Here is a 14,263-nt window from a genome sequence, read left to right on the forward strand (position 1 = left end):
TTCCCTTTTTCCAGCCACTGGGGACCTCGCCTAACAGCCATGACTTTTCAAAGCTTGGAGACCGCACAATTCAAGGGGCAAAACAATCTAAGAACAACTAATTATAAACTCGGAAAAATAGTTATTGCAGAGGAAAAAGCAATGTCTTGTCTTTAGAGAAAACAGCTGAAGATTTACTTCTGTCAGGGTCAGCTTGGGGAAGGCCTGCTTTTCTAAGGCATGTTTTATAATCTCAGCAGAGGAGGCAATAGATATTCCTCACACATTGTGTTTTGGGCAGCATTAATCAGTGAATGTCACAACTCAGGTCTACTTACAATTCCAAGACATTAGAATCATAGAATCATAGAATCATAGAATTACTCAGGTTGGAAAAGACCTTGAAGATCATCAAGTCCAACCGCAGCCTAACCAGTAGCCTATCTCTTAAAAAACAACCACAAAACAATACCACAACAACAAACCTCTGCTAAATCATATCCCTGAGTACCACATCCAAGCGGCTCTTAAACACATCCAGGGATGGCGATTCAACCACCTCCCTGGGGAGCCCATTCCAGTACCTAACCACCCTTTCTGTAAAGAAGTTCTTTCTAATATCCAACCTAAACTTGCCCTGGCGCAACTTGAGGCCATTTCCCCTCGTCCTGTCACAAGTCAGTAGTGAGAATAGACCTGCCCCACTCTCACAACACTAAACATTAAACACTACAACACAACATTAAACACTAATAGTTCTGGTGTGTCAGTGTGTTTCAGAGGAGAGAAAAGAAGATTTAAGGAATGCAAGTCTATTAAGCTTTGAAATCTGATCAACCACAACATGGTTGTGTTCAAAAGAAACATTACTCTCATTCAATGGTGAGCAAAAGAGGTCAATATATCCTAATGAATAAAGAAGATGTGGTGTCAACTGCAATGCTGAGAAATATAGCTATAGGAATAATATAATAATAATATAATAATATAGGAAAACAAAACTGAATGAAGTGAACAAAGAAATGTATTTTTAATTGGGAGACTCATGACTCCAATATTATATTTGAATCTTTACTATAATCATTGGGAATATAATTTGCTTTTTCCTGCCTCAATGTGACAAGTGTTGGTTTTCCCTGTAAACTAGATGCAAGTCATGCCTCTAAAATTGGAACATATTAGTGAAAAAATAAAAGCATCATTTGAATTTTTAATTTATAACTTCAACACAGAAATTCAACTAAAATATATATTTGTATTTAATAAAGTTTCCATTGTAAGCCAGGTACTCAGAAGATAAACTCTTGTCATGTTCAATTATGCTTCCCATGCAGCAGGCAGAAGGTGTGAGCTGGTGCATGCTGCACTTAAAAGCCCACAGTTAGGATACAAACAATCCTGTCTGATCGAGCCAATTGCTACTGGTCTTACTGGTGTCTGAAGACAGACAATTATTTGCTAAAGTCCTTGGTTAGCATCACAGTGCCTTATAACAGACTTCAAAGTTTGAATATTGTACAACAGAATTGGCTAGTCAAGCCTTCTAAAAAGAACTTGATCATTAGTGATAAAATCTTTAAATTGTATATAGAACAAATGTTCATTAACATACACTTTTCTACATTTGTACTGATGTAGTTATCAGTGGAATTACTCTCCAAATCTCAAAATGCTAATACACTCAGTATGCTTTTATTTTCTTCTGGATTTACTGATTAACTCTTTGAAGGAGAAGAATTTTACCTGTGTAGTCACAAGAAAAAAAAATAACTTTATGCCTTTATCAGACCCGGTGCTTAAGAAAAGAACAGTAAGCCCCAAAAAGCTACACCAGCTCAGACTGAAAATACACTTCAGTCCATCTGAGCTGGGTACCACCAGATACCAAGGAACATCTATGGACAGCCAAAGCATTCAGGAGCAGTCCCCAGAATACTTTCCCAGCAGGAAACGCTCTATGAACAGTTATATTCTAATATGGATTTGTACTATCATCATTCAGAAGCAGTGCAAACTTCTGGCACCTGGGTCATCTGGTGGGAAAGCGTTCAACAGATTAAGTATGGCTACTGTAAAGCAATCATTGTATTTGTCTTGTGCCAGCCACTTGCTAGTTTCACTTGATATTGTATTAGATGAGGTATGTAATAAGTATTTCCCATTCATCCTTCATACTTTCAAGTTCTCTATTTTATCTTTTTCATTAGGTTCTGAGCAGTATAGCATGTATATCACATAACATACATGATACAGTGAGAGAAATTCACATTTCAAATCAAGCTATAACACAAATCTGCTCTTCAAAAGCCATTATATTGTCTTGAACTAAAGATTATTTTTCCTCATTGCTCACTGTAATATTGAAAACAAAAATATAATCCTCTGCTTCCTCTGTGGCAAGTACTCCTGCCAAATTTCAGTTATTAAGTACAAGTTAGACTCACAGATTAGCTTAATTGATGGTTAGACAAATAATGTGTGCCAAAAATGAAAGAGGTGGAAAGCTATATCCAACTCCAACTTACTATAGTAAACAAAAATTTACTGGGCACCATTCACTGCCCTTTCTATTGTCCAATCACCACCATTAGCTACTCATGCTGCTACAGTCAAAGCTTCAGCTTTTTAAATCTGTCATTCATTCCTTTGTGCACCCCAAAAAATAATCACTATAGCTTTTTTTCATAAGATAAAGGTGATACCATCAATGTGTTTTGTGCTAGTGACAACATTCAAGAACAAAAAAGACATTAAAAAAGGGAACTTCTAAAAGCAGGTCTTACTCTATTTTGAAGATAAAACGTATTTCTGTTTATCAAATGACTTCTCTAGATGTTGAGACAAACTTTGGTTCTTTTTTTCTTTTCTGATTTCTGTTGCTTAGCTGTGCATTTTTTATGTATATTCTACCTAAAAGAAATGGCTTAATCTAGTGCAGCAACTACTGCTGCAATCTTACGTTTGCAGTGGAAGCAGTGAGAAAAATCAACAGCAATAATTCCATTCCTATTTGGTTGCTTCATACGTAAAGCATAAGCACATGATAATCCTCATCACACTTGCGATTTCCTATTCATCACTGCAAACTACTTGTTTTTTAATATATATGTCTAGATTTTTTTTCCCCATATTCAGAACTGGCTATGATATTATGTTAAAATACATTTTAACAGATCATGAATGCTTTAATAGGCATATGGGTATATATTCACGTATTAATACACACTTATTTCGATTCTGAATGCAGAGACATACTAACTGAAAATAAAATTAATGGAATAAAAAAGGAAATGAGACTTGTAGAAATGCAATGACATAACTTTGTTTTGGTCTTCAGTTTGGTTAGCATCTCAAAACCTTATAAGAAGAAAGCAAAAAAAAAGCAGTTGATTTACCTGGATGCACACAATTAGAAAGTTTCTTCATTTTATCTCCATAGAAATTTATTTGTTGTATCTATCTATGTTTGTTATCTATCTGTAATTTTGTCTTGTTCTTCTAAATGGTGGTCAAATTTTGTTCAGGAAAGAGACAATGATTCAACTATGTTTTGCAGGCACCTAATTTATTTTCACGGGGAGTAAAGTGCTGGGCAGCTCTGTTAAAGTGTTTCCTTTACTTCATGAAAAAGCATTAATCTAATTAGATTTCTACAGTTGCGTTACGTTTAGGAGCCAAGTTAATGTTAGACAAAACAGGCTCCTGCAGCTGAGGCTGTCATTTTTTACAGGGGGTATCCTTTCTCCCACAAATTCAGAGATTTTATAGTTTCTCTTATGCAACACAATGTAGCTTGTTTTGAGTATAAAAATTTAATTTTCCACTTTAAATCTTTTGACCTACTATTAATTTTAAGCTAATATATTTTTAATAATACATTTGGTATGGCACATTACTGGTAATTCTGCATATAATAATTAAATTTAGAATTTTCTGAGCTGTACTTTGTGAGTGAGAAATTATAATCCAATACTGACATTCTCCTTTAAATGTAAACAATTAAAACCATATTTAGGTATCTACACAGCTAGTTCAGTTCAGATACATTTTATACTTCTGTACTTCTGTAGCTCCTCCTGAAATTTGAAGGCTAAGGTAACAGTAGAAGTGTTTATGTAAAGATATCGATGTCTTAGTTTCAGAACCCAACAATGAAAATATTGACTTTTGCTACCAATTTTTCTTCTTCAATTTTTTTTTTTTTTAAAGAACAAAAGAGTTCATTGTTGATGAACATAACCTTTTTCTTTTTAATTACCATCTCTAGAAATGCAAAACAAATAGTGCATCAAATTAATTAGCCAGTTATGGAAGACAGCTGTCCATTCCTGTCATACTAAGGTTTCTAGTTACCAACATGCAGAAAGACTCTGAGCTTTCTTTCAAAATTTCTTGGGCCTCAGTTCATCAACTATTAGTCTCAGACTTTGTGAAACAAAACCTTAAAAGGTCATGAATTCACAGGACATTTTCAGATGATTAAAATAGTTTTCCCATCATTCAAATTTACTGATTTCATGAGGTTCTTCTTTTCAGTAGCACATTACAAAACAATTTAGGATGATGAAAACAGCTCTTCTGTCATTCTAATTTACTTATTACAGAAAGATCCTCATTTCAGCACCTCATGGTCTTTATGAAACACTTGGATTTTTAACGTAAATGACAATGAATTGTTTGTTTGATATTAATGAAATTTTATAAAGAAAAAATGAAATATATAATCCAGAAATTAGCACTTTGAAGAAATATTCTAATAAGTGGCATTGCTTTACATTCATGAATAGGAAAAGAAATATATTTTAAAGGAACTGATGAAAAAATTTGCAATATATTTTTACTATTACATTTTATTTACACTATTGTTAAACAATGAGTCGTTCTCATCTCATTCCAGCAGGAAAACACAGAACACAGCAGTTTACTTCAAAGATCTCTTGAACATTGTTTTAAGAAACTTTGAGTTGTTTTTTGTTAAGATCTCTAATGCATTAATCAAATGTTTAATTAATCAACATCTTAAATCAATTGCTCTGAAGGGATCACTGTATCCCATCAGCAAAGCACTGACTATGTATGGAATGGATGTATGCTCTGGATGTTTTTTATTTCTCTGAAGTATATCCATAATACAGTCCCTAGACAATTAGAGCAATCTGCTTACTGACTAGTAATTTTACATGTTTTTATTTTGCGAAACTAATTTGAATATTGACTTAGTGAAAAAGAAATAAAAGATCCTCTGTCAATGTTCACTGTTGTCAGCTTCTAAATAGATTTAACCATGATGATACAAACACCTACAACTTTCAAGAATTTAAAACCTGTAAAACAATGCCCATAAGGCTGACAATCAGGAACTTATATTTTCTCCATTTTGTCCTGTAAAAATCTACATTTGCAAGTCCCTACTGATTTAAAGCAAAAAAGGAAAATATAAGTGCTAAGATCTTTAAAGAAATCTTTCCTTTACATCTGTGTCACTTTAGAATACACACCTTGATTTGCATTTCATGCTTAAAGTGATTAGCCCATTCTTTTCCAAAGCATGATCACAACACCACTTATGTCTTTTCAAATGAGTTGTGATTAATATGGCGTTTACTCGCTCACAGTATAGATATCTTCTCTGCAAACGATTTTTAGCTTCTTAAAGAAAAGTGAGCAAATAATTGAAGGGTTTATATTTTATTTTTTTACTCTAACTAATAAAATCAGTTGACTGCCGTGAGATCTAGCGGTAAGTAGTTTGAAGTCCTCAGCAGGACACCAAGAGTCAGAAGTGGTGCTGTAAATTCAGTGTGGGGCTTCAACACAGTGCTTAGTGTGGCCTGAATCTCTGGGGCTTCCCTTTGATGCAAGTGCAGTATATTAACTGGAAAAGCATTCACTTTTATTTGTCTGTACTGTCTGCGACAGCAATATCGCCTCATTTAGGCTAGTTCAACATGAAAATGCACAGAGAAGCAATCTGTTACAAATTAGCACAGCTCCCCTTTCATTTTACTAGCTAGTAATTGGAAGGGGTTACAAAAGTGTAATTTATCAGATTATATGTGTTTATCTTTTTGTGGGGATAGCATGCCTTTGGTGAATTTTCCTACGCACCCTGAGGGAATAATCTTTCCTTGATGTCCATTAGATCTGAAAGAAAACAATGACGCCTGTGAAATATAGGAGTATAATTTGTTAGGTTTGAGAAGGAACAGTTTCCCAGACATCTAAAATGGTATTAATGACTTTATTAGAACCTTACCGCTCCTTGGAAATGCTTTTGCTCTCTCGTTTCCAAATGGTCTTGAAGTCACTGCAGAATTCGTACCACACCGTGAAAACATAGTTTGGTGTGATCTCCTTCTCACCAGGCTTTGGCTTTATGCCAAAGTATCCCACTGTTTCTTCAAAGCTGGGAGAGAGGGGGGAAAAGAAACTGTCAACAGTAAGCCTACAGGGGAAACAGTTTGTCTGAGTGCTGATTCCTGATTTGGTTCTCAAGGCTGGTAGTTACCAAAACTTCCCCTTAGCCTTGGAAATCATAGCAGTAATTCATGCCAAGTGTAACTATCCTTCCAACACCTACCTCACTCTCAGGAAGGCAGCAGATAGGTGCATGAGCCACCATAGAAATAAGTAACACAGTTGAATCACAGGTATTCAGTTTTGAAGACGAAAAACTGAATTTCTTGTATTACAGGAAATGCTATATTCTACTTAAGTCTTTAATTTTATTCACTATGTGGCACAGGGACCTTATTTTGCCATTTCTTTCAGTAGAAATACTATAGAAGAGTTATGTGCCAAGTGGGGAAAAATCCTCTATCTCCATAACTTTCAACTAGTTAGATTGTCTCCTTCTGTGTACGTCAATAAGCAGATAACAGCAATTAATTTTATAGAAAAATGTTATCAATATAGTAGCACACTTTTATTTTATAATGCAGCTACAGAATGGTTACGCAGCTGAATATTTTCAAAGTAGGCTTTTATTATTATTCTAATGATATTTTAACTGATTGTGCTTATATAACCTTTACATTACTTTTCTGTGCCCAGAGTCTACCTTACTTGGTCATCCAGGTTAGTGTTTTTGCACAGTCAGAAAAAGGGAGAGAAAAATCCCAAATATCTCCCAAGACAGTTCATGTTTCAGGTGAACTGTTTCCATTTGCTGCAGAAGGTGGAAGAAAATTGGCTGAACTATTGACTAACAGCTGGCTGACCTGTTTAATTTCTACCTACTGAGAAACTTTCCTTCTATAGCACAGTTGTTTTCATGTGCCATTTGCTCTGCAGCCTTTCTGGAGCAAACTAGGCTCTCCAGGGTACAAAGTACATCTAATTTGCAGTTGACATAAGGAATTAGTTGTCTGATACTGAATTTAGGTTTCTCAATTGCTAACTAAACATTCAGCAGAATGCTGAAAAGATCTGTTACTCCTAAAAGTCAGGAAGCAGCCCAGGAAACTAGAGAAAGCTAAATGAAAACAAGCAGTGCTACCTGGGGAAGATCTGAAGATGAAACACAAACAGGAGCAAGACACTAAGTGTCAGGATAAAGGCAGAGGAGGAAGGGGAGGGGCAGAGGAATGCAGGATTCGGGAGAGCTCTATCAGCTGCATCAGCAGGAATGGAGGATTCAGCTAGGAAGAAGCGAACATGATGTTAGCAGGTCTGCTGTGACGTGAAGCAGAACTGCAAAGAGAGCTTCTGATCCTACTGCTCCCTGCCTAGCTACCCTAGTCAAGCTGTACAGCCAAACAGCTGAGAGATCTTTGGCCAACTGAGTGTAATGCAAATGAAGTTAGAAATCAAAGTATTATATCTGTTATTCTGTATACATGTGTTACTCTTTTCATAGATGCTCTGCAAAAAAATGCATGAAAAGCATTTTGCAAGCTTCTCTTTAAATTATCATTTTACATTTTTATGAATAGAACAAAACAATCTTGAATGAGTTTAAAAGCAGACACTTCAATCTAATGAAAATATGACCTGCTACACAATATTTAATAGAAATACTAACTTATTAAACAGTTTCTATCTATCCACGTATCAACTTATCTTACTTCTTCCTATATGTTTCCTCTTCTGCCCTAAGCAAGGTATAGATGTTCAGATCAGCCCTTTGGATTTCATTGTTTTCTTAGTATATCACATTCAGTGGCTTAGGTGATGAAAAAGTTCCATGACAGTGAAACATATTTTTACTGCATTAAGTAGTTAATCGATTACTACAATATTCTTTAAAACAAGGATTCAATTCAATGTTAACAGTAATTAAAACCTCAAACACAGGAGACTGTTTGGCTAAAAATCTAACTGAACTTTTTCCTGGAAGACTACATAAGAAATTTTCAGAAAGCATTACTTCTTTGAAGTTCAGATGCTTTTTCCTATTTAATATATGTCCTAGATCAATAACATCTTTAACCAATAGCAAACAGTTAGAAAAAAAAAGAAGAAAAAAACCTTACCATTTTTGTGCATTTTCCAAACTGCTCTCTTCTTTTTTACGTTCTTCTTTAGCTGTCAGTGAGAAACATTTCAAACATATAAATTACTGCCTTAATGTTATAGAGATTCCACAGATTTAGCATTCCTTACATTCCAAATTGGATAGATTGTATGCTAGACATAATAGAAGTGATAAACATTTACTAATTTTCAATTTTTGCTCATTTTTTATATGTAAATCTATACTTATTATAGTGTACTGGATTTGAAATTAATTTTAAATCTGATACTGTAACATATAGAAGTATATATTAATCAAAATAAAAGGAAATAATTAAACCTGACATTCAGATTTTAAGAGAGTTGTGCATATTCCTTTATTGTTGCAGACCCAAACTTTAAATTTAAACCAATTTCTGCAGTGCAAATAATTGGAAGTTGCTGAACAGGTAACAAACACAGTTAACACCAACTGTTCCATATAGCTGTCACATTTTGTTCAGGAAACTGGAAAGTGAAAACACATGTACTAAGTTTTAAATATACAAGATTTTTTTGAAAAAGCAGCCAAGAGTTTGAAATATGGTCACTGAATCGGAACCCCTCTGTTACAGAATGCTCATACAAACTACTTACGGGGATTTGATTTTCAAAGGATGGGCATTTTCTGCTTTTCAATGTTTTCCTCAAGCAAAAGCCATAGTTTTGTTTGAAAAATGCTGATCAATTTTTCTTAATTCAATATACATGGAATAGCCAACTTATCTGTAGCAGAATACTATGTATGTAAAAAAACGCTACTGAAGAGGAAGACTTATTTCTATTCCACAACACAATAATTTCTATAAGTGCAAATGTTAATATAAACAGAATTCAGACACTTTAATGATACAAAGATAAAGAACTGCTCTCTCTACAGACACTGATGAAACGTAGTTACAGTTATAAACTTGATTTCAGACAAGGCCATCGAGAAATATATACAGAATTATCTTATTTCATGACTACGGTACTTACATAGAGATTTGTATTAAACTAAAATCAGTTAAAAACTGGCTTACTTCAGAACACTGCTGAATATTGACAAAACTAAGTAATTTCTATTCATATGTTGGGCAAACGTGTTTAATTGAGATTATATCATTATTGCAAAAGCAAAAAACAGTGTTGTGTGTCCTGAGCAAACAAGTAAACAATTCTCTCTATATATTTTATAGGACAAGGGGAAATGGTTTGAAACCAAAAGAGAGGAGATACTAAGAAGTTTTCCCAACAAGAGTGGTGAGGCATTGGCACAGGTTGCCCAGTGAGGTGGTGGAAGACTTGTCCTTGGAGGCATTTAAGGTCAGGATGGACAGGGCTCTGAGCAGCCTTACCACTGCAGAAGAGCCAGAGTAGATGACCTTTAAGAGTTCCTTCCAACTAAAACAATTCTACAGTTCTATGCTATTACATTCTCTACCTCAAATCCTGGTGGTAAGACAGCTACCACTGAAATAGATAGAACAGCTCTGATTTACTGTGTTTGTTTCAGGCTAAAGTTCATTTAATATACTTAGTTTGTTATTTCCATGGCTCTTACATTTTTTTATCATTAAAACTGGGAAACGTAAGCAGGAATTCTGATAGATTATAATTATACAGAATTAACTACATATAGGAAAACTAACACAGTTAAAAGCTAAACTATATAAAATTGTGTATAAAATTGAAGAGTATGATAATACTTATAGTGCAGTGTAAGAACTGACTTACTTGGTTTTTAATCTCTTAAGAACACATTAAAGAAAGATGGAAGAAAAAAAAAACACAACAACTTTGAGAAAGTGGAAAAAAGATGCGACTTCTAGGAAAGAACATGCAAAATTTATATTATTATGACAGTGTGTTTCTTTGTGTACCAATATGAGGGAAAAGAGGAAGCAAGGAAGTAGCTATTATATGTTTGATAGCGTTTTCCATGCCTTTGGCTATAACCATGTCTACTCAATAAGTACTTTAAAGTATGTATTTGAAAATAAGATGTTGAGACTTGAAAACAAAAGAAAACAAAAAAACAACTCCACATAACAAATTCTAAGTAAACAGCAGTTAAAATATTCCATTATACATAAGACAAGAAAATAGAGCCATTCTTTACTACACAATTCTTAAGTATTTTGCTACACAGAATCCTGCTCTTCCTTCCTTCCCACCAGAACCTGCAGTAATTATATTACTTGACTCATTATACTTGATTACCCTTGAAGATGAAGGGAATTGTCAAGTGGAAGTTTGCTGTCTTGTCACATGTCCAAATGAATGTTCTCAATATGCTCCTAATCAATATATCTTAATCTATTTTAGTCAATCTGTATCTTCTAATATGATAGACAGGGTCAGTGAAGAATTTCTATGTCTTTTTACAAGCAAGGGTTTGAAAGGAAAACACCTATTTGCAAAATATGCAGTTCTAATCTGCTGTAGGAATATTTTTTTGTGACACAGCTATAGGCTCTGGAGACCAACCACTGGTCTTACTCATCCTGCTATCCATATCTCATGCTGAGGATGAAAAAGCAATACTATCTTGAGAAATTACCAGAAAATATTTGTTTCTAACACACCCAATATATGCATAGCAGCTCCCAGATACAACAGAACCAAGATCTCTTCATGTATTGAGGTACTAAGAAATAATTATCAAAAGAACAAAGGGTAGTCAAGGAAAGTCAGTACCGGATAGTATCAAAGACTGAATGCTGGAGAAAGCAAATAACCAGCAGTCAAAAAAAGAAGGAGGAGAGAACTTGCTCTAAGAGTGGAGGACAAAGAAAGAAAAGTGGGTACACAGATATCAGTTACATCGGCCCTGCTAGTCCCTCCACCCTGCATGGAAATATCTTTTGGATTTGTTAACTATACAAATCATCTATGTAGAATGATTCACTCAAGCCTACTAGTTACAGGTTTTTTGGTGTTTATTTTTCAGTATCTTATTATTTTCAGAACTGAAAGATCATCACTTTTATAAACATTCCAAAGCAATGAAAAATCTTCAAAATTATGAGAATGCTCAGAGAGTTAGCAGTTGGGGTATGGGAATCAGAACTCTCAGATTTATATTTCAGGGCTGAATTCATGTGGTTCACAAGGTTTATGCTTCATGGACATTTAGAGACTAGCTAATTATAGGTTTGTTGGTGTTTTTTTTTTTTGTTTGTTTTCTTTTTTGCTGGAGGGGAAGGATGGAAGGGAGAACCCTTTTCTTTTTTTTTTTTTTTTTTTTTCTTTTTTTTTTTTTTTCTTTTGCTCAATGAAGAAAGTAGGTCTATCTGACTCACGTTTTCCAACCAAGTACATTTACTGTAAGACAGAATCTGGGATAAGGCACAGTCAGAGAAAATAAACAAAAAAAGAAACAACCCCAAACACGCAAAACAAAACCAAACCGAACCCCAAGTGATATAACTCTCTGAACTTACAGAGTCTGGATAGAAGCTGTTATGATTGTGAAAAAGGACAGGCCATTTTCTGGGAGCACAAGAACTCACCTTCATCATTAATCAAGATTAAAATCTCCTAAGTATTGATGTTATAAAACCGTCAAATGAACTCTGATTTGTGAAGATGGAAACATGCTAGTTCTTTAAATAAGGGTAAAGGAGGGGTTGAGGTGTATCTCAAGAAAGGTTCGTTATTTTTTTCTGAACTGCCAGAAGTGTCACTCTGTGGCATTACTGAGGTAAGGAGGTCATGCTGCTACGGTCATAATTTTCTTGGCCTTTTTGAAGACATGCCACCACTTGTAACAGACCAAAATCGCTTAGAAATTATGCACAGCAGCTATATATTTGGATATCAGTATCACAGAATCATAGAATCACCAAGGTTGGAAAAAACCTCCAAGATCATCTAGTCCAGCTGTCCACCTACCCCCAATATTTCCACAGTAAACCATGCTCCTTAGTACAACATCTAAAACTGAAGTCAGAAGGCCTATAGTAAAAAAGTATGCTATATAATTATATCTCCATGCTGAAGTACAGTTAACATAAAAAATAAACTTATCAACTGTATTCAACCAGACATTGTGCAGGGTGGGAAAAAAAAAAAGTCAAAGAAGTCCTTCTAGACAGGAAAACAGACTAGAGAGGATCATTAAAAACAATATACATGTTTTGTAGCATACAAAATTCTGGACATGCTTAAAATCCTAGACACTATAGTATTATAAAGAATGGGAGGATCAACAGCAGGGTGAACTTAGCCTCCCTTGGTTTTGCTTTCAGTAGAACTATTACCAGTGAAAACTTCCAAATAGACTTCATTTTTAAGAAATCCCTTACTCAGGACATCCACTGTTTGTAAACTCCAGGGAAAAGGAGACCTTTTAAAAAACATTCTTTTATCCAACTATTCAGTATTCACAGGAGGGAATCAAGTAAAGACATTTTCCATGTTTATTCCTTGTTCATAGGAATATGAAAACAATGACTGGGCTACAAGCAGAAAGAAAACTTCACAGGGGGTGCACTTGCTGGTATATGGCAGTTCTGGGAGCTTAAGAACAATCTAATGAAGGACTCCCCTCAGGACTGTTATTTTACAGTCAGGGTGGGTTGACCCTGGCCAGCAGCTAAGCACCACACAGCCACTCATTCACTGTTCTCCAACGGTGGCATGAGGAAGTTAATAGGAAAGAGCAAAAGCAAGGAAAAAAAACACAAGCAATGCAAAAGCAGGCAGTCACAACTACACAAGCAGACTGAAGCCCACCCAGTTTTGATGCAGTGACTACCTACTACGAATTCCCTTCAATTCCATTTTGAGTGCTTAGCATGACATTATGCTCATTGAACATCTTGTTGGTCAGTTTGGGTCAACAGTCCAGGTTCTGTCCACTTCTAACTTCCTGCACACCCCTGGCTTACTTTCCGGGGGTGACAGAATAGGAAAAAAACCCAAAGTCTTGATACTGTGAAAGTACTGCAAAGCAATAGCTAAAACACTGGTCTGATATCAATGTTATTTTAGCCACAAATCCTAAACACAGCATCATATGGGTGCCTATGAGGAATGTTAAGTTCCATCCCAGCAGCACATATACCATACAGAAAAATCACAACAGATGAATCTGTCACTAGATTTATCATATCAAACTGTGTAGTTTTCAATACAGTACAAGATTTTAGTGATTGGACGACAGCAGCAGAACCACATGCATGAGGGTAACAACACATGCAAACTGTTAATGAATATCATTTACCTGTGTATAATTTTTTTTATTATTAATGTTTTTTTACTGGCTAGAAAAAGAAAGGGCCCTGCATAAATATGCAATAATTGCACGCAATTGCAAATGAATTATGAAGAATGACTTGCATGTTGTATGTAACACGTGAAAATACTTTTCATTACATAACTCTGCCAGAAACCAGTTTCTTGGAATGTAGTTTTTAAAGGAATAAAAATCTTATTAATAGAATTTTTAAAACAATGGATGTCAAATGCAAATAAAAAAGTATTAATGAAAACACACATAAATTCAGCAGAATTTAAAATCAGAAAATTCAGGGAAAGCCATAATATCTACTGGATTTTGAAAGTGTGACTAGACTGATAAGAGTAAGTATGGTACTGAGTATAAGCTTGGGTTTTTGCAATTGTTAAAGACATGGAAATTTCTAATTTAGTACCACATGCTTTTGGATTTACATTTTATAAAGACTGAACCCAGTTTTAGAAATTTCTTTTATGTCATATAATTAAGATAGCAACAGAGGATACAGGTACTCAGAAATAATAATAATAATTTAAATTTCAGACGTATGTTTTCATTCTAATGAAA

The 14,263-nt window shown here is 34.7% G+C and overlaps 1 protein-coding gene across 4 annotated transcripts in view; it reads right to left on the reverse strand.

Annotated features, from left to right (window-relative positions):
- Positions 1–14,263, reverse strand: part of FMN1 (formin 1) — a 118,356-nt gene that overhangs the window by 6,487 nt on the left and 97,606 nt on the right. For all 4 annotated transcript variants that reach the window (XM_072338205.1, XM_072338203.1, XM_072338206.1 and 1 more), the window contains 2 exons: positions 8,454–8,505; positions 6,236–6,385 (listed from right to left, as the gene is read on the reverse strand). In XM_072338205.1, coding sequence (XP_072194306.1) covers positions 6,236–6,385; positions 8,454–8,505 — 202 coding nt within the window. The remainder of the gene's footprint in view (positions 1–6,235; positions 6,386–8,453; positions 8,506–14,263) is intronic.

This window comes from Excalfactoria chinensis, chromosome 5 (genome assembly GCF_039878825.1).
Source record: "Excalfactoria chinensis isolate bCotChi1 chromosome 5, bCotChi1.hap2, whole genome shotgun sequence".
Lineage (NCBI taxonomy): Eukaryota > Metazoa > Chordata > Aves > Galliformes > Phasianidae > Excalfactoria > Excalfactoria chinensis.